Source organism: Acomys russatus, chromosome 15, assembly GCF_903995435.1.
Source record: "Acomys russatus chromosome 15, mAcoRus1.1, whole genome shotgun sequence".
Lineage (NCBI taxonomy): Eukaryota > Metazoa > Chordata > Mammalia > Rodentia > Muridae > Acomys > Acomys russatus.
Genome location: NC_067151.1, coordinates 54,070,739 through 54,097,887, shown reverse-complemented (window position 1 = coordinate 54,097,887; position 27,149 = coordinate 54,070,739). Strand labels below are relative to the sequence as shown.

The window sequence follows — 27,149 nt, the reverse complement described above, 5'->3', positions numbered from 1 at the left end:
AGTGTGTCCATATTGCTAAGTGGACTTTGAGACGATCAAATCATATTCGTTTTGTGTAATGTAAAACAATCGTGCCCTACGAAAGAAAGCTCCACTGCTAACAGCAATTATCAGTTCGACTTCTTAGGCATAGCAACCGGAAATCAGTTTTGCAGCATTTGGATCTGGCTGGAGCATCTCTGCAGCTACAGAAAGCCCTGCAACCTTAGCCCAGGGCGCCGACCGAAGCGCTGTCCTCGGTGCTAAAATTCAGATGCGCAAGACAGAAGGTCTCTAAGAGGCACCAGGCTGCCGGGCTTTGAGCCTTGCTTTCTCGGCACCGTGCAGGAACTGCTAGGGCTGTGCGGGGTGCAGGGCGCTGTGCGGGGGAGGGGTGGGTGCGCGAGCCCGGCGCCTGCCTCGAGTCGCGCACGCGCGCCCGGGACTGCCTGCCCCTCTCTGTGACTTTCCTGTGTGTGTGTGTGTATGTATGTGTGTGTATGTGTGTGTGTGCGCGCGCGCGTGTGAGAGCGAGAGAGGAGAAGAGAGCTCCAGAGAGGGTGATTGTGTGAGTGCATGGGAGGGTGCTGAATATTCCCAGACATCGGGACCACAGCGGCAGCCCAGCTAAAAACTGCATTCAGCCAGTCCTGGGGACTTCGGGAGCGGAGACAGGACGCAAGGCATCGACAGCCACCAGCTAGACCTGGGAAATAAGGATTCTTCTGCCTTCACTTCGTGTTTTTAGCAGTTCCCTGCTAATTTTCATCCTAAAAAAATGCAGAGGATCTAATTTGCTGAGAAAAACGACCAAAGGAAGAAGAGGAGGAAAAGGGAAACGAGGGGTATTTTGTGGATGCTCTACTTTTCTTGGAAATGCAAAAGATTATGCATATTTCTGTCCTCCTTTCTCCTGTTTTATGGGGACTGATTTTTGGTGTCTCTTCTAACAGCATACAGATAGGTAGGTACCTTTTGTGTTATGCCTTTGAATTGTGCATAATTCGGTGGTAATCTTTGTTCACAGTGGGCAAATTAATTCATGTCATGTAGACTTATGTCATACCTTGATTGCATTCCAGATTTAAACTACCTAGAATATACATGATTTTCTTAGGCTGAAGCAAAAAGAAATGACTATGTCTTTTGACACAATAGAGGGAAAGATCTATTCCTTTCTGTCCCCGGGACTGCTGTTACTTCTGCCTTGAAGGCATCTCCTAGTGTGCTCAGATTTTTCTGGGGGTGGTGGTGGTGGTGGTAGTGGTATGAAGGCAAAGATTAAGAAGGAAAATATTTCTGGTCCCCAGACTCTCCTCTTTTCCTAGACCCCGGTGGCCACCTTTTGGATGTCCGACCCTTGCTGTCCAACTCCGTGATTACGTTTATTCTAGCGGTTAGTGTGAATAAGAGACTCGGGCTGCGGGGTACTAACAGCTCCACTTTTATCTCTCCAGGGTTCTGACATGGTTCTCTTGTTTGCTGTTTATTCTTTGCAGGGGGGCTATTTCCAAGGGGCGCTGATCAAGAATACAGTGCATTTCGGGTAGGGATGGTTCAGTTTTCTACTTCGGAGTTCAGACTGACACCCCATATCGACAATTTGGAGGTAGCAAACAGTTTCGCAGTCACCAATGCTTGTAAGTAATGAATATTCATGTCTTTCCAGTGCTGCACAGGGAAAGCAAGCTAGTGATCGCGAATGTGGTGTGTGTGTGTGTGTGTGTGTGTGTGTGTGTGTGTGTGTGTTGTTGGCCTGTCATGTGTGGGTGGGAGTAACTGCACACGCGCGTGCGTGTGAGGGCACAGAGAGAAGGTGGCTGAAATCTCTGGGACCCCCACTGGATGGCGTGCGGTGTTGAGTGGGAAAAAGACACTGAACAGTGGGTTAGTGTGCGCACTAAGAAGCTGGGGTGGGGGTTGGCTTGGACCGGTCTTTCTCGGGTTCAGGGGGTTCTTACTTGATTCTGGCGCCTCCAAAAAGACTCTCCCTACCCCCTCCCTCTTGTGCGATTACTGGCATTCTACCAACAGAGAACACGTTGTTCCCCAGGGCGGGCTGTGTGACTGTTGGACAGATCCCATGGGGGACTGCCTTGCCCAGGCAGGGCAGCTTCAACCTGCAGTTCCTGTAAGCCCTACGCCCTCCTAATGCACTGAACAAGTTAATACAATGGTTGTGGAGTTGGGCCCGGGGCTGTTACATAATGCCCACCCGAGGGGCGCGGGCACGAGACTGACGCAGGCCCTGACTGGCTGGTGTGAGCAGCCAGGGAAAGGATGTTAAGAAGATAGGGACTCAGAAGCCATGGGAATGCGGCCAGTGGGGAATGCGGGCGGTGAAGGGGATGTTTGCCAGGTTGGGATACAAAGGAGAACCAGGTTGCCGGCAGAATGAGGATGGGGAAGGCAAGGATGAGAAAACTAGGTCCGTGCTCCTCTCTCTGAAGCTACCGCCCATGTGGAGGCGAGGATGGCTAGAGTCCTCGCCGGGCCGGTGTGAGCTTTGTTCCAGAGTAGCAGGCTCTGGCAAAGGGGGCTGGAGAATGAGGATGACTCGGAAGCGATTGCCTCAGGCTGAGTTTTAAATTTTGAAGAAGTCGCATACCAGCCATTTTAGCTTTAGCAGTTTTCAGTATCAGCCCCTGGCTTCTGCACAGGGCTCTGGAATTCGCTAGGACGCTCTGACAAGGATGGGGGGCCGAATGACCTGAGTCTAGTTGCTGGCCAAGTGCGAGGTCTCCTGAGGCTGGCGGCCACATCCCCGCGCTGAGGCAGCATTCTGTGCGGTCCCAGCCGCCACCATTTCCGGCCTCCAGGCTGGCAGATGTTTGCTGCCTTGATGCTCTCAGCTTCCATTCCATAGATAACAATTTGGTAAAGATTTGCAGGTGGTTCCCCTCCCACTTTGGCTCCCATGTAACAGAGCGGAAAATCACCAGAGGAAATGCCCAAGGCAGCGTTCCCACAACCGGTTGCCATCCCACCCACGTTCCCCTGCGAAGCCTGCCATGCATTCTGTGCTGTAGTTCTGCAACACCATGTACGTCAGTTGGCCAGGTTGCAACTCCTGTTCCCAAATAAATGAAGAAATGCAAAGGATGATAATGTGATTGTGGTTATTTATTTGATTGGAATTCTAGCTTTCTGAAGGAGCCATATAAGAAGATAGGAGTCCTTTTAAAATTCTAACATTAAGTAAAGAGACACCGATGGAGATAGAGATGATGGAGAAATAAGAGTTAGAGATGGAAATAGAAACAGAGAATTTGCTCATAGAAGAAACACCAGACGGCTCAGTGGGTAAAAACATTTCCATCAAGCCTGAGGACCTGAGATTACTCCCGGGTACCTAAGTCCAGAAGGAGAGAACTGACTCCTGAAAGTTGTCCTCGGACCTTCACGTGCTCCCTCCAAATAAAATAGATGAAAAATTAAAATGTAATAGAGTGTCATAGAAAAGGTATCTCAATATAATACATTTTATTACATAACAGATACAAAAAACCCCAACCTTTTAAATAAACATCAAAGGCGTCCGCACTTGACGTATTTACCTACTGAATTAGGCTGTTACTGTGTTATCAAGAAGTTTCTGTTTCTCGTGAGTTACAGTTTGACATGCCTCTGTGTTCAGTTTTACCCAGCTCTATTTGTATGCACAAATGCAGTATGACAATGCATTGCAAAGTGGGTGTGTACATAGATTCTCAAATATTTATGACATTTTGAAAATGGTTAATAATTAATTTGATTATTGGTAAAAAAAAATAATGAGACGAACTTAATAGGAAAATAATAGATAAATTCTCCAAACTAAATGGATGATTCTTTATTCCAACAGGTGTTGAGCCACTGTACAAGGGTCAGGGATTTTAGTTTGTGTTAGTGTGTATCCTCAAACCAGTGTTATTGAATGGGTCTATTTCTAGCATACATTGTATTGAAATATGGTATGTGGTGAGAGTATGTACACATAGAACAAATACATATTTTTTATTTAACTATGGAATTTCACATATCTGATAATAGTTCTGAGAAACCAGTATATTCAAGATTTCATTTTTTAATAATTTCTTCTCTTTCTTAAAAAAAAGTGAAACAAAAAATCTCTAAATATGCGTTTCCAGATTATAAAACTACCGTACCCACAGATCTTTATACCAGGCATTGAAATAACACAGAGGAACCAAGCAAAAGGATGTCACAAGGAGAATCCAGGACCTTGACTTTTGCAGCCCCCTGTCGTAAGCTTACCCATTGCTACAGACAACCTGTATGGCACAGTTACAAAAACAGGCTCTGTAGACAGAATTTTCTGGAGTCCACATTGGCTCCTGGTACAAAGTCAATTCATGTGTTTTACTTTATTTTTATCCCTTTAGACATTTCAAAACTTCTGATGCACTAACCAAGGACCATGCATGGTGAGGACCTAGACCCTCTGCTCAGTTGAAATAGATAGGCAGCACAGTTTCCTTCTGGGTCCCATAATATGGGAATAGGGGCTGTCTCTGACCTGGGCTCTGGTGCCCACTCATTGATCATTTCCCCCTAGTGGGGTGGTCTTGACAGGCCACAGAGGAAGAGGTTGTACTCAGTCCAGAGGATATTTGATAGGCTGGAGTCAGATGATAGGGGAGGAGGGATCCCCCTTTCTTTTCAGAGGACTAGGGGAGGGGGAAGGGGGAATAAGTGAGAGAGGAAAAGTGGGCTCAAGAGGAGATGAGGGAGGGGCTAAAAATAGGATGTAAATGGAAAAAGCTTTTAAAAATTAAAACGTTTAAAAAAGGAAAAAATAAATTTCAAAACTTGCAAATAGGAATATTTGCATATTTAAAAACACTTTCTGCTAAGAAAAATAAAAATGGTACAATGAATTTAACTATGTGAAGAGAAGGAAAGAGATAGAAGGGATATATGTGTGAAGTACAACCAAACAACTACAACTTCCACGGCTAAATAAATAGGAGCGGGGGAGTCTGTGCTGTCAAATATATAAAGCTTAACATGACCACTCAAATTCTGCGCTGGATTTTACTCCCATGCATATAATTTGTTTCTTTGCTGTGTTTAGTTAGGTTCTTTCATAGAAAAGACACAACAACATTAAGTACATTGACAGATAAGGTCAAGATACCTTTCCTCCATTTTGTCTGGAAACCTAAGGAGGTCTGTTCTAAAACCGCTGCTGAGATACATGAATAATAATTGCTGCTGTCTGAACTAGCTTATTCTTTATCTTTATTAGTGCACAGAGGAAAAACCAACAGCATTGAAATTATTTGTTAAGAAAGCAAAGGTCCTCTTGGCAGAGGAAAGGATCTGCTTAGTGATTTAACTGTATTTGTGAGATGGATGCCCACTCAGGATCATTGAGGTTGGCATGGAGTTAAAGATCTGAGTGCATCTACTGACTAGTTAAGGGTTAAATGAAAGGAAATCATTTTATTCTGATCGGGAGTGTGTTCTGCTGCACTCAGCACCCACACCTTTTCAGTCACAATGGGATAATGGAAGTACTTGTTTGTTCCCATTTGTCACCATGGATACCATAGAGATAAAGACAGATTTCCCATGTGTGTTTTTCTTTTCCTCTTCTGCCTTTTATTTTCCCCTTTGTAGAGTCCTCCTCTTCCCCCCTGCCCCAACTCCTTCCTTGTCTTACTTTCTGGATAATTTTGAAAATGAATGTTTCAACTAGGCTTCATTAAGAGAAAAATGCAAAAGCTAAAAGAAGAGAGAAAATTGGGATAATTTTCTGAGCAGGAGGTGAAAGCGGTGAGAGACCTCAGAATCCATCCATCCATCCACCCACACACCCACCCATCTATCCACCCACTCACCCACCCACCCACCCACCCACCCATCCATCCATCCATCCACCCATCCATCCATCCACCCACCCATCCATCCACCCACCCATCCATCCATCCACCCACCCATCCATCCATCCACCCACCCATCCATCCATCCACCCACCCATCCATCCATCCATCCATCCATCCATCCATCCATCCATCCACCCATCCATCCATTCATCCACCCACCCACCCATCCATCCATCCATCCATCCATCCATCCACCCATCCACCCATCAACCCATCTACCCAAAACCAATTCCCCAGTGCCTCCAAACTGTCAGAGAATAAATGAAAGTGTTCCCAATTGCAACTGTTTACTGATAATTTACCTCAGCGGCCTTTCTAATGGTTTTGAAAGCCTGCTTTTCGTCTGGAGCTGCCTCGGAGGTCTTGTCTGAGTTTATTATGAGTATGGAAAGGGACTCCAGTAGTTTTTCCTGAGTAATTAACTCAAGAACAACAACAACAGAAATAACCCCCTCTTTTTTTTTTTTTTTTTTTTTTTTTAGAAAATAATAAGTTGGCATTTGTGTTTCTATTCACACCATATAAACAGCTAATAAAAACAACAGGGAATTTTAGAAAAATATTAACTTATTACATACTACAAATGACTTTAGTAAAATTTAATATGGCATGAATTAGAAAAACATTAAAATGGGAGCTTTCTAAATAGACTGTAAACATGAGTATCTGACTTTCTAGAGTTTGGAAATTAAGGAGCAAATCTTAAATTTGCTCAGAGGAATCTGTTTTTATTTATTCTAATGAATAATTGTAATAAATAACAATTTGTCTAGCTAATAGTAATTTATGTATTGTATAATTTAATTTTATAAAGCAACATAAATGTAAAAATTTATATTTAAAATATAGTGATTAAAATTTTATTTTTTCTCTATGCCAGCAGATGGAGATGTTGGAAAAAAGATTGTGCTCCATAAAACTGTTGCGCACACTAAATATCTTCTAGAACCTCAAAAATAAATTTATTTGGAGAAATGAAAAGATGTAAATTAAATATAATTTGAAAGAGTTAACTACAATACCATGTTTGGAAAAATCATTCAAGAAGTACTTTAAGAAACATTGTTTTAGAGTGCATTTTTTAATTAGAAATTTTGACATATTTTTGTAAACTTGATTCCGAAACACACTTAGAAATTGCATGAATTATAAAATCTATTAAACGGGAGAATTCTACAATTATTTTTATAAGCACACTCGTGTGTGTGTGTGTGTGTGTGTGTGAGTATCATATTTTAAGCCTTAATTTTAACAAATAATGGTTCTGAGGTGTCTTTCCTATCACTGAATTTTAGTACTGCAGTATTCAAATTGTTTATCTGTATTCATCAATTTATTTAGTGCTTGATAGCCTTCATTAACCTGCACATGGAGAGATTCCTGTGTGTTTGGTGTGTAGGTGCATATCTATGATTTCAATTATAGGATGTACAATGTAACTGATTGCTTAGACCATCACATGTAGCTATTTTCCTTGAGAAACCTACTACAGAGTTCCATTATTAGCTTTAATTTGCAATATTTTAAAGAAACCAGAGATAGCTAACATGGATACTATTATGATAAGAACTCATGGTATGAAGGAAATTACCAGAAGCCAGGAAGAACTCCTATTGATCTTTTAAATATTATCATCTTCAACTAAAACATTAGAAGAAAGAAATAGCTCATTTATATAGGAATAATTAATTTATTGTTGAATTATTTGTACTGAAAATTTTGTCCTTTACTTATCAAAGGAATTTCAAGAAAATTGGAGGGCATAGAACAGGAATCAGACTGTAATTGATAAAATAATTGTATTTTGGACTGAGAGAAACTAAGTTGCAACTAAAAAATCATAGCATGAAACTACAGCATGCATTTGGATTTGATTACTATTTGAAAGCTTGCTGCTTCAGTCTGCTGACTCAAGACTCAGGAGAATTTTTCTTTTCGCAGCAAGCTTGTAAAGGGCTAGGCCATTACACTGTGACATTGTGACAAATGAATGCTGATTCATGCAGCTCTTAGGCCCTCTTGGAATCTAGTGGAATATCCCTTCAAAACTTTCAAACTATGTGTAGTCTTGACAACTGTAAGAAAAAGAGCACCTATTTGCTAATTATTCTAGTGTCTTAGACACTGTAAGAAAAGTCAACAGACATAAGCCGAATTGAAGTGAAGAGCTATTCTTTTTTCTTATCTTTTAATCTTGTACTAGAGTTGAACATTGTCTTGAGTTGTTCATTGTACTGGAGTTGAACATTGTACTGGATTCTGAGTAAACAATATTTACCCTTTTCTTATACTGGATTCTACTGAAGATTCTATGGACCCTTTTAAAAAACAAAAGCTCTTTTCTATGTTGTGTTTAGGTATTTTTATTATTTTTATTAAATATTATTTTATTTTTACATATACATTTTTATTATTACACATATGCACAATAAACTGACAACAGTAAGAAGAACCATGAAACAATCAGGAATTATATAAGTCTTACATTCTTAGTGTTTTGGCTATTTGTATTTGGCAGCCTTGAAGAGAGCATCTTTCCTATCTTGGTGAGTCTAAAATTCTGAATGTAAATCAGTATCTATTATATCTCATCATTATCAACTTAAACATCTATCTAGACTTAAAAACATCTTAACCCCTGAAAACTAAGCATAATTGTAAAAGCTAACTAGCTAGTCTTTAACCTCATCAGAGACTTGAGAAGGAATAATGGCAATTTTTAGTCAAAATTTCTGAGATTATCTCAACTGAGCTTAATAATATTCAAATCTCTTATAATGTTGTACCACTTCCATGGAATTGGAAATTGAGCTTTTGAGCTCAAAGTTAATATTTCAAATGTAATCATGATTTAAACATTTCTATGTATGTAAGGTTTTTGAAACAATATTTACTAATTTTGAAGAAAATGAATGTTGTTCTTATATTCTCTTAGTAATTCTTTCTCTAATGTTATACTGCTATGTATGACATTTTACAAAATAAGTTTCTGGTATGTCCCTTCTTTTAGTGAAAAAGTAAAATGAAATGCTCAGAATTAAAAGTTTGTTTTCTTTACAGAACATTTAAATATGAGATATTTTGGGGTATAGTTTCTTGTTTTGGATCACTTACTTTATTTGCAGGGTGTGTGTGTATGTGCGTGTGTGTGTGTGCATGTGTGTGTAATGATTATCTTATGTACATACCCTTTTGTTGTTCCTTTGTGCATATAGTCTATTCTTAAGTTATTTTCTAGTAATTTTGTTTTGTCTTATTTTCATTATAATGACAATTTGGGGAGGTACATTAACTTACTATTATATTTCATTTTTCACCTGAACATACTGACTGAGTAAACTGTCTAAAGGGCTTATTTATAATTTAGAGATTAAAGTGAAGGACTGTTTTAAGATTTAATATGTTGAAATTTATATTGCCTTTAGTTTAATAGACCCGGTAAAGTTGAGAAATACTAAGCTAATCTCAGGAAGAGGTTTATAAGTAAAGAGTTTTTAAAGTTATTTTGATTTTCAATATTTTTAAATCTAAAAATACATCATCTCTATGTCTAAAGCTGTGAATATTTTTATTAATTTTAATATTTTAATTCTTCATAAATTTACTTTTTATCTTTGTATAATCTATTTAGCACTATACACCTCTTGAGTGCTTCATTGTTTAGTTATTTCAGTATTTAAAATATGAGCACAAACTAGGTTGGACTGAGATTTGCCCTAAATTTTTGTCTGCCTGAAGTAATGTGAATAGGTCACCTTACTGCTAGGCTGCTCCCTTCCTTTCATCTAAAAGTAATTTCAAATGTGTGACACTTAACTTCTTTTGTGGCTTTCAGATACCGTTACTTTGACAAAATCTCAGTAAGCCACAGAAAATATCCCTGCACCATACGTATTTTAGTCTAATTTTCTAAATACCTAGATTCTACTGATAGACATGAAACAAATAGATTTATATAACCAAGACTATCTATTAGTTTTCATAAAATATGTGTGTCTTACATAATTCTTCATCCACAGAAGAGAATGTGGAGTAAATCATTCATTTTCATGTCCAGCATTGATGTTTAGGTAATATAATCTGATTGAGAAAAGATTTCATTAACCCATCAATCTTTTAGAGCTGATGTTAAGCCTCTGCCAGGGTTCTCTTTCCAACTCAGCATCTATTTGCATCCCTCTAGCATTCCTGTAGTTCAGTTGCTGCAGTGACAATATCAACCATGTGATTACATAGATTTCATTTCCTATGTGTGAGTAGGTGGGTCAGGTTAAAACAAATATTTCCATGTCAATGAAAGTATTATCTGTTGTGTATTACAAACACTATATGTAAAGTGCAAGAACATGGACCACTACAGCCAACGGGACAAACCTCAGTGCACTGGAGCTTGGTTACGAGGCTGGGCTGTAGGAATGAGCTTTCTGCCCTCCTTCCCTCCCTCCTTCTCTTCACTGTTCGCTTCACTTCGGCATTTTCAAGGGCGATTCATCTGTACTGGCATAGAGCTTTTACAGAAGAGTAAAATTTTATTGAAATATTAATTTTGATATGTTATAGAAATGATTTACTGTATGTAGAGGGAAATAAGGTAAGGAGGCAGTGTGTATATTACTTTGTCAGAACACAACATTGAGGTGTTTTATTATTCTGGGATAGAACAAAATTGTCCTTGAAAACTGAAGATAAAGCAGTGACAGAATAGTTTTGAGAGGTACCGTATTTTAAGAAAGATTTGAAGCATACAGCTAGAGTGAGGCACTATGGGCTTGTCAGATGCAAGCATCCCATACCCTCTACATAAACATCAGTGGGGCTTACTTCAGAAAAACAAGAGGCAGTCTCAATTTCAGTTTATATGAATACAACAAGTGAGACATTTCCATTTATTAACATTCACATACATACATAACAACAATCTGGCTATTAAGTAAGCAGAGATATCTTAAATTTTATGCAATTACAAAATTTAACAATGAAAATATTTTAAATGGAGAGACATCTTAGTAATTTTCCCAATACTTAAAATACTAATTACTCATAATTAACAAGATTATTGATAATTCTCAAATATTTGGGCCATTAAGAATTATTATTTTGTTTAAGTCAGTGTCTTTATAATAAGTCCAGGATGGCCTCAAATTTGGCATCCTCTTCTTCAGCCTTCCAAGTAGTAGGATTAAGGTCATGTTTAATTGCTACAGACAAAACTAACTTTAAGGGAATTATTTGAGAGAGAGTTTTTAAGAGAATACAAGGAATAATTTCTTTATTAAAAATAAGATTGTTCTATGGGGAGAATTTGGTCAATCTGAAGACATTGTTAAATAGACTTTTTTGGTGCTAATTTGAAACAATGAAGACATAATTATCAAGAGATTTGTGTCTGCTATTTGTTGTGAATTACATGTATTTAATGGAGCTATTCATTTGCAGTAATCCAGATACCACAGAAATCATTTTTATAATAGCATTTGATTTGTATGTGAGACATTAGCAAAGAAAAATGGTATGTTTAGAGGTGTGTGTGTGTGTGTGTGTGTGCGCACACACACACACGTGTGTAGGGCGAGACAGAGAGACAGATTTATTAGCTTTTTTCTTCATACATTTGTGTCATATTACTTTTTTGCAGTCGTATCTTCTTTTGTGAAATATACTTTATATTTTGTGAAATGATGAATTTCAGTCTTTTTGTGTGTGTAGGATGGTGAAGATTGATTTATAACTTCTTAGCTATTTCAAAGCTTATATTTTACCTCATTCTTTTGCAGAGTTCTATCATTTAGTTTGCAGGATGTTTTACACACAGGGGTACTGTTATAGGGTTAATGACAACTCAACCATTTTCAAAGAAGTGCATCATTTTAGTTCTTTGCAGGAATAGTTCATAAAATCTTGAGGTTTCTGTCTTAGAAAGAAGTACATCAAAGGTTAGTATTTTAACAAAACGTTCAGAAGTGTTTCTTCTGTGAAAATTAAAAAAACAAAGACCACCAACTCCTGGAATTCACAACTCTGATGCCCTGGCACACTTGGGACTTCATTCCAGCCCTGTGGCTGGGTGTGATCACTGACAAATTGCTTCCCTCTGTCTCAGTTTCAGTTTTGTAGAATGCCACCATCCGTAAGACCTCACAGGATGAAGGTGGCCACACATATGCAAAAATTGCAAACATTTATTGTTATGTGCTATAGTGGATGTCTTTGATGATACTTGCTCAGAAAGCAAAACACATAATGTTATATTAGTACACCCAAGCAGAACAAACAACAAAGAGAATAATAAATGCTACTACAGGGGCTAATTCAAATAAAGTATAGATTACTATCAAGTGTGAGTGGCCATCAAATTAGGGTTCCTGACATTAGAGGAAGGCGCCCATCGCTTTTTCATGTATCACTCCCCAGAAGGTGGAAAACCATTATCCATGGTACATTTTCTGACCTAAGATTAAGATGTCTTAACTCTTTGCATTATCAAGTACATTATAGATTCCTAATCTTTCTCTTACTTAATTTATTAAAATATATGTATGTAAATGAAAGGCAGGTTGGAGAGTCAAAGGTCTTCAATTCAGGAAAAAATAGGCTTGAAGGTAATTACCAGTTTCATGGCGCAACACATGACATTTATTCTGTGTAAGATAAGGTTCTATTTCTTTGTCATGCTTGATTGTGCTAGTAGGAATATTGCATCATAAAAATGAATGTCCAGATGAATTTGTTACAAATGATTGCAGTATACCAGGATCAAAGATTATATTTTCTCATTATTTTTAGAAAAGAGATGGGTATGCAAGTTCTGGAAAAAATTTTGCCGTTCCTTCAACCACAGCCCTCTTTATGTTTCAACAGATAAGTAGGGAGAACTGAACACTGTGCATAAGTTAGACTATAGGTTGACACTACTCATTTACCCTTCCATTGTTAATGTAAAAAAGGACCAACAATGAAAGTGTTAGGTTCCCATTAATACACAGGCAGTAGACAAAAACCACATTCATTTTGAGCTCTCCTGGGGATCAGCGGTCTCTAGATTGTGTCTATCGAATCCTTTGTTGTATTCTTTTGACAGCAAGGATCAGTAGGCCTGTCTCTCATCGGCTGAGGTGTGTGGAATCTTTAAAAATAATTCAAGTAACTATTTGTGTTGGAATCACTTGCTTTGTGAAGCATAGAAGACATCAGCCCAGGAGCTTAGTCACAGAAATGAGTGAAAATAGCAGTGTCCTACCTAAGCTTTCTGAAGTTTCCAGGATAGGCTCTGCCTCATTTGGATGCTACTGAGTGTTATAGTCAGCAGCTACACCACTCCAATGTAGTGTAGCAAGAGTTTGGAACAATTTACTCTGCAAAGACAAATCCATATATTTATAAGAAGAGTTATAAATCATGACATTGTTATGACTTATAAAAGTTATAACTTTTTTAAAATTTTATTTTATTAATTTATTACATCTCAATGGTTATCCCATCCCTTGTATCCTCCCATTCTTCCCTCCCTCCCATTTTCCCCTTATTCCCCTCCCCTATGACTGTGACTGAGGGGGACTTCTTCCCCCTTTATATGCTCATAGGGTATCAAGTCTCTCCTTGGTAGCCTGCTATCCTTCCTCTGAGTGCCACCAGTCTAGTCAAAAGTTATAACTTTTATAAGAAAAGTTTTTAATCAAGGTTGGGGTAGGATTCATGGCACAGAAGAGAAGTGTTGGTCTCCAGAGTCTCAAGTCAATCTGGTAAGCTCCAAAAGCCATCACAGGACTTACCTGTCTTTCTCCTTCAAACATTTTGCAGATATCTGTTCTATGCTAGTCATTTCAGTAATATCAACAGGAACAACAACAAGATAAGGTTCATATATTGGGAATTATTGACTGCTCAAGGTGTCTATGGCAAGTTACTAACTAATCTAGATCAATGAGACAATCTTATTCTGTTAAGATGTATACTTATTATTGCCAGATCATCTAAACATTCTTGGCTGTGCTTTGCATCTAGATGTGAATCAAAGAATCAATGTAGAACTGATAATTGCCAAACCTGTGGAGAAAACCTAAAAATTATTTTGGAGGTGAAAAGTCGTTGTTTTTAAATACTGACTTAGTACATATTGCTGAAAACAAAAAGGTTGTCCAAATGAGAGTGCTATTGTTGATAACGAAAATGTCAGTTGCATATCTTTAAAAAATATTTTGAGTCATATTGGAAGCATTTACATTTTATTTTGTGTGTTTTTATTTATTTTTTGATTGCCACAATCACTTCAACACACTTTGTACTGGGATAGATAAACTTGTTTGCTAGCCTTTAAATAAATGAAAATAAATAAATGATTTTTGCTCTTTATAAAAACTAGTTCAGCTCAGCGTTGAATAATCAGTCTATTCGTTCTACAAAGGTAAGGGTTGTAGCATATTTTCAAATGTTAAAGTAAGTAGCTATTTTGAATAAGCTAAGAAACACAAACACTCTACTACCATATCATTAATACTAAAATAAACATTGTATAATTCAAACATTGATCATACACCAATCTAAAAATTTCTGGTGTAAAAATCAGAATTATCTCAAAAATTAATGCAAATTTTATGTATAACAGATCATATAAAATAAACTAAGGCATTACTTGGATTGATATGTTGCTATTTTGAGTGAGTTAAAAGTTAAGCTATACAGTACTTTTGGATTTTGACTCTAAAGGTATTTATACTGAGGATTGTATAATATGAGAGAGAAGAGGAGAACTGGAGATAAACAGTGTATTCGGAACATGACCAGCTGTGGTCTCTGGTAGGTCACATGCTCCAGTGGTTGGCCTCATACCCATGAGTATAAGGGAAATGCAAATTGGACTCTATGAGGCAAAGAAGAAGGAGTTTAAATGAAGGTAGAAGGAAGTGGGCATACAGAATAATACATACTACATAATTTTGGGGTATGGTGTCCATTTACTATTTGTTGATACATTATCCCAACTCTTCATAAAAAACAAACAAGACAAAACAAAAACAAATAAAAAACCAAACAGTGATAAGTAACATCTGTGAGGAAGTGAGGGAGAAGTGAACAAGATGAAAATACACTGTGTGGATGTATGAAATGCTCCAAAAATTAATAAAAATATATTGAAAATTGTGTTCAAAGTTAGTCACGTATAATTTTAAAATGTTGCAAATGGAGTGTGACCAGTATTAACTCTGCCTTCTGCCTCATCCATTTGTCTGAGATAATCATTGTCAGAAGCTTCTGGAAATGGGAGACTACTATACAGTTGTTTGTTTCCATCACCTCTTGCTTAACGTAAGTCAGAGCTCTTTATTCCTAGTGCGGCTTGTCATCCTTGTACTTGCTGCTCAGCAATCTGCTATTCATCTTGAATTTTTTTCATGAATCTGTTCTGCTTTTCCTGTCTCATTATTTAAATGGACATTTTTATATGTACAGAAGGCAGAATCCAGAGCCATGCACACACTAAGCTGTGTCAATCACTAACTTACATTCTTTTGTCCACTGTCTATGTTAATTATCTGCAGATATTTACTGTAGAGAAAGCAGATATAAACATAATAAATTGTAGTCAAATAGTATTAGCATTTACAATTTTTCTAGAGGTTTTAAAAGACATCACTTTATAATCCTACTTAAGACGTATAAGTTTCTGATTCTGTCTGCCTCCTGTTTCTTAGTGTTCAAGTTAAACCTTGTAAAGCTTTGCTATGGTATTTATTAAATTTAAAGCAAGAAGACACCATTTTCTTTCTTTCTGTGTGTGTGTGTGTATGTGTGTACAGGTGTGTCCATAAATAACATACATACTTGATCATAGTTTTGTTTAGTGTACTTTTGGAGTACGCTGTTCATTTATTATTTAGTGATACGTTAAAGCAATAGTCATTTCCACCTTTGCAGTCCTTTTGTTTAGTCCTCTGCCTTTTATAACTGCTCACAAATCATGATTTCAGGTCATATTTTTATGAGCTTATTCATTTTAAATAATAATATATTCAAATTTATAAATTGTTTTATTGTATGGGTTCTTCATGATTTGTTCAGGAAGGATTTTCCAACTTGTAGTTATATAATAAGATAAACATCTCATAGTTTTATTTCATATCCACCTAATTTTGATTATTTTTGGCTCAAGGGAAATAATTTTAAATTATTTATTATATATAGAGAACCAAGGAATCCAGCTTCATTTTTCCTCCGAAAGTTAGACAGTTTTCATGTACATAAAAATTATATTTTTATCTTTTGAAATCTATCAGAGTTTCTTTTCAATTAAATAGTTTCTCAAAGGATTAAAAGCAAAAAGAATTTGCACTGAAAAATAAACCAGATGGGAACTCTAGTATAGTCAAAGGAATGTAAAGTTATGCAAGATATTTGTTTCCCAAGGAGCACAGTTATCATAAATTGGGCTTTTATGTTGCAAGGTCTCAGATCAATAAAAGAGCATGTCACATTTCGAACATTAGTTGAGCCCAGAGGGATAAATAGAAGATTTTATTATGTTTTTTGGCTCATGTCACAGCACCATTACCACTTAAATGGGCTCTTGGTTTTGCATATTCCCTAACCCATATCAACTTAAGTAATGGGCTGTGATTACGACTTGGTTTCTGCACATCACTTTGAAGTTAATTCAGTGTAGCAATCCGCGTGTGCTCACAGTATAATATTTAAAGAGCAAAGTCCATATGTGACGAAATGATGGGAAATGATTTCAGATAATCATGGCTTTATCAGCTGATGCGATGTTTCCTTTCCGTCTTATCTTCAAACCATTTTTTCTCTAAAAATATTCCAATAGGAAGATGTATGATAGAGAAATAGAGCTTCAACTCACACACTATAGAAAATGCTAAAGTGTTACACGCAGCAATAAAAAATCTTCAGGTTATATTATAGTACCTGGCAAGAGCTGTGTAGTTTGAGTCTAATTTCAGAGAATCGTGTAAATCTTTAACCACTTTACTTTATGGAACTGTGAATGTTACGTAGCTTAAGAGACAAGGCTGAAGGTGAGGAAAAGGCTGGAAGGGAGTTTTTGAACTGCCTTTCTATGGACATTAAGATGGAAAGTTATTTTATCTTTTGCTGTAACTTAAAAGTGATATATTACACTCAGTTTTGACAAGGCTGTAGTCATCTCTTTATATTTGAGTACATATTTTTATAGAGTTAGAATGGATTTTTTTCCTGGAGGAAAAGAAAAGTATGCTTTTATCAGCAGAGTTTTAAAACAAAAACTGGAGAAATATATTTTATGAACAACATAGTTTCATTTCCTCCACCCCTTAGTGGGATGAGACATTTAAAAAACCTTTTAAAAAAGAGATTTATTCATTTTATTTTATGTGTATGGGTGTTTTTCCTACACACATGTCTGTGTACCACTTGTGTGCCTGGTGCTCACTGAGTTTAAAGAAAAGTGTCAGATCCAACCAGAACTGGAGTTACAGATGGTTGTGAGCTGCCATGCGGGTGCTAGGAATCAAACCCCGGTCCTCTGGATGACAACCCATTGTCTTTAACTGCTGACTCATCTCTCCAGCAATGATTATTGCAAAATTGGTATAAAAACCTGTGGCTCTGACTGAAATGTTATTCCTAACCCAACCATAACAGTAAAATCTTAAAAAAGAAATTTTGGAAACTGAAAAATATATAAAAATTTATCCAAAAGATAATTACTTATTACTGTTAATAATTATTTCCCACATGCTTTTGTACTTCTTTTATAAATAAACTACACCTGGTGACATTAAATGTGTTTGCAAATTTAATTTTCATTGTTTCATATTATTTATCTTGATAAAGGAATTAATCACGTTCTATTTTGAGACTTCATTTTATCTCATAAAATATTCCTGCAAATTAAAATTCTTCTTTATTTTTCTAACTCTGATGAGTTTATTATAATTACTAAAGCAGAAGCCACAAAGTACTTAGTTAAAGACTTCTGAATATTGCTTAGAGAATTCTGGACAATCTTTAACACTACCAACAAACAGACCGTAAAATAACTAGTTTATCATGCCCTTGATCACTGTTTTAACACCACTGCTAAAAATAAGGGAATTTTTTATATACTTGATATCTAATAATCCTGGCTTTAATTTCGGAAATGATTTTTAATACTTAGTGCACATTTGTGTTTAATAAAATATTTTAAGGTCTTTGTCCAATTTTCACTAACGACTTTGTAATTTTTTAAAAATTTAATTGCTTACATTTAGTTATTAAGGATAGTAAAGATAGGTGGGACTAGGAAACTTCATGTCAAGTAATCTCAGTCATTTAGCTGACCTGTGCCTGCTTAACTCAGCTGGGCACCTTCCAGATTCAAGGGACAGGAGAAGAATGAGTGCTGTATCCAGAAGGGAGCTCTGAGCTTGCGACTGCCAGTGATGTCCACAGCAGATCTCAACTCCAATAAGAACCTATTCACTTGTTTTCACCAGCCTCTCTGTTTTACCTCTGATTTTTAAAAAAGGAGTCCTTTTTACATGTTATGATTTCAAAGATGAACACATTTAGGTTAGTTGTACAGATTTTATTCTCCACTAAATCTATGCTTGCTTAAAACTACAAACTACAACAAAAAGACAACAGAAAACTCTACCTGATGGTTAATCAGATAGTAATAATAACACTTGATATTGTCATGCCTGTTGTTTATAATTATATATTGGAAGCCACATTTCTTCTTTTAAGGTTGTAGATTGCCTATAAATTGTGTGTTGAGTGGATAGGATTCTTCAGTAAAGAATGAGAATATATTACTTTATTTTTATGAGTACTTGGTTCAGTACTTGTCTGTCTTGTATATAGACTTACTCAGGGGCTGAGAGTCAGTGTTATTTGCATGGCTATACATACTTACATGGTTATTAGTCACTGTAAAGGTAAATGCCATAATATTTTGGGGTTTCTGAATTTTAATATTTTCTTCTTTCCCTATGTTTGAAATTGTCAAATGTCTTCATCTGCTATGTGGCTTGAAAACTTTTGCAAGCCCTTATTTTCACAGCTAGCTCACAGTCTTTATCTTCCTGAAGAGTTTATTTTTATCGATTGGAGTCCAGATGTCTCCCTTATTATCAATAGGTACATGGTCTTTTTATTTAAAACACATATATGTGTGCATGTACTTATACTCTTTCATATGTATTATATGCATATATTATTTTAATGGAATCACTGATAGAATACTTTTCTCATGATATCATCAATATTTTCTCTCTCTCTCTTTGTTAATAATTTCTTTATACTTGTTTACATTTTTATTTCCTTGAAGACATTTCTGTTTTTTCTTTAAGATCAATTGTGTCCCAATTTGCAACAACTTATTTAGACATAGGTTATATTTATTCATAACTATTTTAATTAATTTATTTTTTCATTAAATAAACAATAATGTTTTCAAAAAGATATTCTGATCAAAGTTTGCTCTTGGCAAACTTCTGCCAGGTTCTGCTTCTGCACACTGCCCACCAACTCAACTCCATATTCTCTCTCTCTCTCTCTCTCTCTCTCTCTCTCTCTCTCTCTCTCTCTCTCTCTCTCATAAAAGACAAACACAACCAGGCAAACAAACAAACAGAAAAAAATCCCAAATCAAATGAGAATAAGAGAAAAAATGAGGAATCACAAAAAATACACACACACACACACAGAGATAGATAGATAGAGAGAGAGAGACAGAGAGAGACAGAGAGACAGCGAGACAGAGAGACAGAGAGAGACAGAGGGACAGAGACAGAGACAGACAGAGATAGACAGACAGAGACACAGAGACACAGACAGAGTCAGAGACAGACAGAGTCGCCCTATAAAAACATGAAATCAGAAAACATAATATGCAAGCAAAGACCAGTAAAACCAAATTTCCCAAACAAAGCTATATGAAACAAAATGTCTTCAAAAATACCAGTGAGTTCACCTGTCTTCTAATATTTTAAAACTTATTCCTAGTTTACCTCCTGTATTGTCCTTGGCTGGTGCCTTAGTTTGAGCGGAACCCCTGGGCCCAAATCTGCCTGCCATATTGTTCAACTTGTAGATTTCTAGGACCCTCTGTATCCTTTTATTTTGCTATTCTCCCATGTGTCTCTCATTTAGAGTCCCAATAGGATGCCCTCCCCTCTTCCCAGATCTAGCCAATGGTCAGAATATTCTCCACAGTTGAGTGGAGAGTGTGATATGACTTTCTCACGTACTCTGGTGCCTCACATTTGACCATGTCCCCTGGAGGGGGAGACCTGGTGGCACTCAGAGGAAGGACAGCTGGTAGCCAAGAAGAGACTTGATACCCTATGAGAATATACAGGGGGAGGTAATCCCCCTCAGGAACAGTCATAGGGGAGGGGAATAATGGGAAAATGGGGGAGGGGGGAGGAATGGGAGGATACAAGGGATGGGATAAACATTGAGATGTAACAAGAATAAATTAATAAAAAAAAAACAAAAAAAAAACAAAAAAAAATTTATTTCTAGACATCTACTTCTCTCCTGACATTGTGTGGGTTAATTTGTCTGGCTCTGCAGTATGACTTGGCAACATCCCCTTGAGTTGTTTCCTGATGTTTGAAATCATTATACTTTGAGACATTTCTAAGTGTTCTGGGACATCTTAGGATTCTTCAAATATCCTAATTTGGAAACTTTTTTCCAACAAGATTTTGATCTCCTTCTCCTCCTCCTTTTCATCTTTCGGCTTCTTCCCCATCTTCCTCTTCCTCCTCTTCCTCCCTTTCATCCTCTTTTTCTTGCTCCTCCTCCTTCTCTTCCCTCTGCTCCTCCTCCTTCTATTTGTTTGTTTGAAAGTCATCCTTAAATGAATTTTTAAGAAGAACATATTCTGAAGGTAAGTGATCTGAACTCTATTTGTCTCAGAGTTTTAACTGTTCAATTCATATATGATTTGAAGACTTCCCAAGGTTTTGGCCTCTAGGGTAAGATTTTCATCTCCCTAGATTTTGGACAGAATAACTTACCTTCTTACTATTTACAGATGTTATAAAGTTATCATTCATTCTTCTTTCTCTTTTATCTCCTCACAGTTTATAGAGAATTCTAAAAAAATAATTTTTCTTGGAGCTTTGTTTGAAAACAGCCCCCAAGATCTGAGAAACACTTAACACTTGTTTACATAGGGCAAATGCATATTATTTGATTATTATGTCTTCTAAGATGAACCTTTTAGTTCTCCACTAAAATGTTCTTTTTACTATAATAGAAACACTTGAATATACACTAGCTATCAGTTTACACTATCCCTTAAAGTATGTTTACTACCATAAAAGAGAATAAATTCTGTTACATTCATTTGTTTGTCTACATAGACATTTAACTTATTATAACTCTGGATTAAGGATTATATTTAAATAAGTTTAGTCATCTGATTGTTTTAACCAATTCATAGGCATCATTGACTACTATGTTCAGCTTATGTGGATTCTTTGCGGTAGGGTAGTCAGTTTATTAGGGTTACTGACATTGGGGTTACTGCAAGGAACTAACATCACTCACAACTGCCTCAATCTCTTTTATTTTGATTTGGTAGTTCTGTTCAGTAGCATGATGGTTGTACATAATGCAGCTGAATCATGTTGGGCTGTCTTACCTTCTGCCACCATTCTGATCAGCAGCTGAGGATGTCATGGGGGGGATGTTGAGTAAATTTTGCTGGAATACTGCCTTATTATTTCTGCAACTTGTGACTTCTGGCCTGACAAACTGTCTTCTTTTTCCTGTCCAGCAATAATCTGGAAGCAGTAGCATACTGCTGCATTTTAAAATGTATTGTATGGTTTCCTCTAAAGAAAAAATTTGAGTTATTACTTCTTTTGAAAATAGAATTCATGAGTGGAATGCTGCCCACTATTTGTATATAAATAAAATTATTTTAAAGGACAACAACAACAACAAAAAAAGCCATAGAAACCCTTTGGAAGAACAAAAACATCATTATTTTTTGTTGTTGTCTATCTGTTTTTAGAGGCAGGGTCTATATAGCTCAGATTGGCCTGGAACTTGGTATGTAGCCATGGCTGACCTAGAACTCCTAATCCTCTGTTCTTAGGCTCTGAATTGTTGGCATTATAGATGTGTAACTGCATATGATGGATAATTTGTTTGGTTTGGTTTTGGTTTTGAGCCAAAGTTTCTATGTTTATGAACCCCTGGCAGTCCTGGAATTCTCTCTCTAGACCATACTGGCCTTGAACCCACAGTGTTCTGATTGTCTCTGCCTCCTGAGTGCTCGGATTAAAGACATGCTGCCACAACTTCCAGGCTAAGGATAACCATGTTTTTATATGTGATCCTGCATTCATATATGCCCCAGGCTGGTTGTAGCTATGAAAGTTCTGTTTCTTAGAAGTGACCATTGCTTCTGGTGGGTACATTCTCTCTATTCCTTTCCACACCTAGATCTCTGGGGCTTAAAAGAAGGGGTTCGGTATTGACCTCGCATTCAAGGCTGAGCGTTCCAAACTCCCTTATCTCAATAGATCGTGCGTTTGGGGGTCTCTGCGTTGATTACCATCAACTGAAAAGAATCTTTCATGAGGGGTGATCAGTATAATTACCTATGGGTAGAATAATATGTCATTATAAGTGATACTGAAAATAGCAGAGACAGAAATATATTAACCTTACAACAGGAAAACAGGTAATCAAGAAAATCTGAAAAACAACAAAGGATTATTTTGTGTGTATACTACTCATCACAATTCTCATTTCATTCTTTTGTTTGTTATCTTCAGTTTGTTGTTTTTCTTTTTTTTTTTTTTTTTTTTTTTTGCAATACTTCTATAAGCTAGTATATTTGCTATTTTTGATCTTTGCTCTCTCACTCTTTTGGAAGAATCTATATGATGCCAACATTGCTTCATTTCTGTGTGTTTGTTTGTGTGTTTGTCTGATATTTTATGTTTGGGATATAACTTCAATTTTCCAAGTAAATCTACCTATACGTTCTATTTGTTGAACTTCAGTTCTAATATTGAGACATGTCAAATCTTTCTGTGTAATTTAACAGCTAAAGAAGCCATGATCAAATAAACATAATGACACAAATAAAAAAAAATTGATGAAAGAAACAGACTCTGGATATTTGAGTGTGTGTGTGTGTGTGTGTGTGTGTGTATGTCATTAGCCCTAATTTAGTTTCTTTTTATCTTATTCTTATTATTGGCCTTAGATACAGGGTACATTCAACTCAGACATTGAAAGTGCAAAGAATTAATAGCCACACAAATAATACTTCATTGGCTAAGAGAAAGTACAGTTTACCAAATACTTTTCTGATGACATCCAGAGAGATGGGTGAATATGTTTTCTGATGATAGAGAGATGGGTGAGATCAGGGCCCTTATGTAACTGTTGGGAAAAGTTTAGTAACTCTGCTCCAACAACTTTCTGCAGTTGAGTCTTATTTAAATCTTCCCAGAATACTGACTTGGGTGATGGTGACTCACCCTCCTAGGAAAAATAGATTCCCAAGAGCTTCTTGTTATGTGTTCATCCATGGTCAGTAGATAGAATTTGTTTGTTTGTTTGTTTGTTTGTTTTTACTGTAAGCACTTAACTTAATACACATACTTGATTCTTAGAGCCTAGCATGGTGGCACATGCCTTTATCCCCAACATTCAGGAGAAGTAGATCTCTGAGTTTGAGGCTAGCCTGGTCTACAAAGTTAGCTCCAGAACAGCCAGGGTTACACAGAGAAGCCCTGTCTTAATCCTCACTCCCTCAAATAAAATGTACATAGTTGATTTCTTGAAGGCTTGTTATTAAAGGCTGTAACAAAGGGCTGAAGTGAAGTGATGTCAATTACACATAGTTTGCTTTTACTTCACCTCTGTACTTGAGGATTATGGAAAAGAGCAAACTCTCCACAGAATAGTTTCAGAAAGCAAGAAGCATGGTTCCCTATAGACCTCCAAAGAGCATTTGTTTTTGTAGGAGAGCTCAGATACGAATGTAGAGTGTCCTTTCCTCAGCTGGTTACTTGTGCGTAGTGTAACTCAGCATCCTCTAGCTATATGTTAACATCTATGAATATAGTTATAAATACTTACTTGCTAGTGGCAAAGAAGTATGTGCAAAAAATTGATAAGTACATAGGTCTGTAAATAAGAAGGGTTGAGTGCAATTTATTTGAACCAATTTGGTCCATGCCAATAGTATTATTTTAGTAATTTGATAGTGCTTAAAGAATTTTATCTTCTTTTGCAATGTTTGCAGTTCTCAAGGCTGAAAAAACACTTTGGATTCTAAAGGATTTGGGTTTGAATCTGACTTCAAATTCAGTAGGTAAAGATGGCCAGTGCGAATACAGTATAGTTCTGAGCCAGACATCTCATATCTACTTCTGGGTTGCTTTGTGTTGCCAAGTTCAATCTCTGCTGGAGAAATGAATTCTGGCATTCTTGTGAACAATTCACTCTGCTTGTGCTTCTGCCTTATCTGAACAGTAATGAATTTGCAACTTCATGCCATTCAAAGGAAGCCCAAGCTAAGAGACAGTCCTAGAATGTCCAATTGGTTCCCTTAGAACACCAATGCATTATGAATAGGTTAGGGTCAGTTTTCTTTTTCCTAAAAAAAAAAAAAAAAAAAAAAAAAGTAAATTCCAATACTTTCAAATTTTAAAGATTTTAAGGAGGTGTGGTTAGAAATACAAGAGGAATAAAATTGAGCCACAAAATGTCAGGACAGACCTCCAGAATATTACGATAAGAGGCTAGGGTAATTTTTTTCTGGTCTTTAGGAAAGAATTTTTTTTTTTAACCACAAATGGTCTATCTCTTCAAGAAAGTTTATCTTATATCTTACTGACTTTGCTTCTGCCCTTATTTAAACTCTCTTTCCTTTAGTTCACTCCTTGGGAAAGGACAACTGCTCTTTTCTTCCCCAGCATGGCATGATGTCATACACATGAAGAGAGGCAAGACACTGTTTGTCCTCTCAGGCCCTCTGGCATACCATAATAGTGAAATAAAGAGGATGATATCTGTTGTTTACACCCAAGCTTAAGGAGTGATTTATCTCTCATGCAACATTGAGTAGTATATTATTTTTTCTCAAGTTTCAAGTGCCTTAGAAAACATGATTACATATAAAATATTTACAATTGTAATATTATCTTTATTTTTATTTTGGACTTCTATATTTATGTTTTTATAAAACATCTGCAAGAATTGGAAGTGCCCCCTTCGCAAGGATAGCTTGTGTGGTTGAATTTTTTTCAGTGTAGATAGAAGCATTTTTCTTGACTTTTTTTTTTCCGTTTTGCTTCATCCAAATGAAGAAGAAATTTTCTAGCACATTTCTTGTCACATTTTCTTAACACCATGTGGTTTTTTGCAATCATCACATTCCTTGTCCAATTTTCTTAGCCTACTCTTGTGCCAACCTGTCTCTGGAAACAGAACTCTTCTTCCAGAATATTATAAATATACCAGGAGTCAAATAAAACTCATATACTCAAGACGCACGCACACACACACACACACACTTTGACATAAGCTTAGAATTACAGATGTCATCGTGATTAAGGAAGCTAGAAAATTCCCTAATATTCTGGGGAAATATAAGAGCCAAGCCAAGAGAGAAGGGTTAGTTTTAACTTGACATTTTTATGTTAAGTAGAGTATCAGGAATTTTGCCTGTTATATGGATAGTACTTAAGGAAGAATTGTAGCATAGAGTCCCAACATTGAGAGTGTCAAATTGTCAAGTGTGCAGCCTCTTTCCTTAAGACACAACAGGTTGCTACTGTAGGCCCCGATGGCAACATCAGGAAACCATGTGAGCTGATCTTCCGCTCTAATGTGAAACTGGCGGCCAGCTGTAGCCTATTAGAGGACATTTACAGTTCTTGGAGTCCTGCAGAGGATGGCGATATAAGTGAAATTCAACAGTGGGGCAAAGTCCGGTGCTAATTTGAAAGGGGACTTCAGAGTTCTAAGCCAGAGTGGATGTTCACATGTGAATGTGTACAGAATGTAGAATTCAGAAACACAGTCAGCAAAATGCACACACACACACACACACACACACACACACACACACACAGAGAGAGAGAGAGAGAGAGAGAGAGAGAGAGAGAGAGAGAGAGAGAGAGAGAGAGAGAGAGAGAGGAGAGATTATATTGATATTCAATCCTCACTGTCCCAGAGTCTTCAGAACTTTCAGAGTTCAAGTCAGTGTGAAAGTGCACACTCACCTAAGCTGAAAAAAGTGGGGGGGGGGGGTGAGACATTTACTTAATGAACTCAACACACAGAGGCATCTCTCTCAAAAGGTGTTGTGATTTTCTTAAAGGCAACAATTAACTTTGTACCTACAATGTCTGACTCAAAACATTCATGTACCTAGCAAAGTGCCTGGTTAGAGGTGCTGAATGCTGATATCAATCTCATGCTCTGCTGCCTTGTAGTTTCCTCAGCTATAGCCATGTGTCCTGGAGAACGGGTACAGAGTTGAGCTCGCTGTAGGTGTTAAGAATCTATTTAGCTTTTGATCCCCAAAATAAGCCATTGTGTGCTGGTGTTTACATTGATAAACTAGAATTCTTGAAAGAGAACCAATATGTGAGCGTTAAGTTCTATTACCTTTGTATCTTTATTTTGTACATAATTTTTATGGTTTCCCAGTCTTCCAACCAAGCAAAAGGCATGTGCTGGGGCCATTACCGTAGCAAAAGTAATTATTGATTTCTTATATTTCAAAGAACTGACTTCCATGCTCTCTGAATATTTTCTAACTACCATTATGTGGACATTCCTTTATCAGACCTGGTGGTTGTACATTAATGGGACTGCCAAGAAGCATAACGTTTCATAAATCAAGCAAAAATGCTTTTCATTTTGTTGATAGATATTTAAAAACCCAAAGTTTAAGTTCAATGCACAAGTTTAATTCTTTTGACACCATCTTTCCTCAGGAAGAATAATGACTAATGGAATGTAAAAATAGAAACATGAAACTCTTTTTTTTTTTTAACTTTCTGATGCATTTTACTGAGTGACACATATCTAAACTTAAACGAAGTTATCAGCTTATCTAATCTTGGCGGGTCTAGAGCTTAGTATAGGCGTAGGATAGAGCATAGCTTGAGGCACAAGGATGACTGCATCCTAGGATGCTACATGGAGCAGGGCCAGAATTTATACTGGAAGAAATAAAGCTACCCTGGCCTGAGTTGTCCTTCTTTCTCCCCTGAGCAATGCACACATTAAGTAAATATACAGCCTCTT

At 36.8% G+C, this 27,149-nt stretch overlaps 1 protein-coding gene across 4 annotated transcripts in view; it reads left to right on the top strand.

The window, feature by feature from the left end:
• The first annotated feature begins 487 nt into the window (after positions 1 to 487).
• The window catches only part of Gria2 (glutamate ionotropic receptor AMPA type subunit 2), a 116,746-nt gene continuing 90,084 nt past the window's right edge, over positions 488 to 27,149 (top strand). For 3 of the 4 annotated variants that reach the window (XM_051157335.1, XM_051157337.1, XM_051157338.1), the window contains exons 1-2: positions 489 to 943; positions 1,479 to 1,619. In XM_051157335.1, coding sequence (XP_051013292.1) covers positions 856 to 943; positions 1,479 to 1,619 — 229 coding nt within the window. In that variant the 5' untranslated portion in view covers positions 489 to 855. Of the gene's footprint in view, positions 944 to 1,478; positions 1,620 to 27,149 lie in introns of all 4 variants that reach the window. The other variant, XM_051157339.1, reaches the window with a different exon arrangement.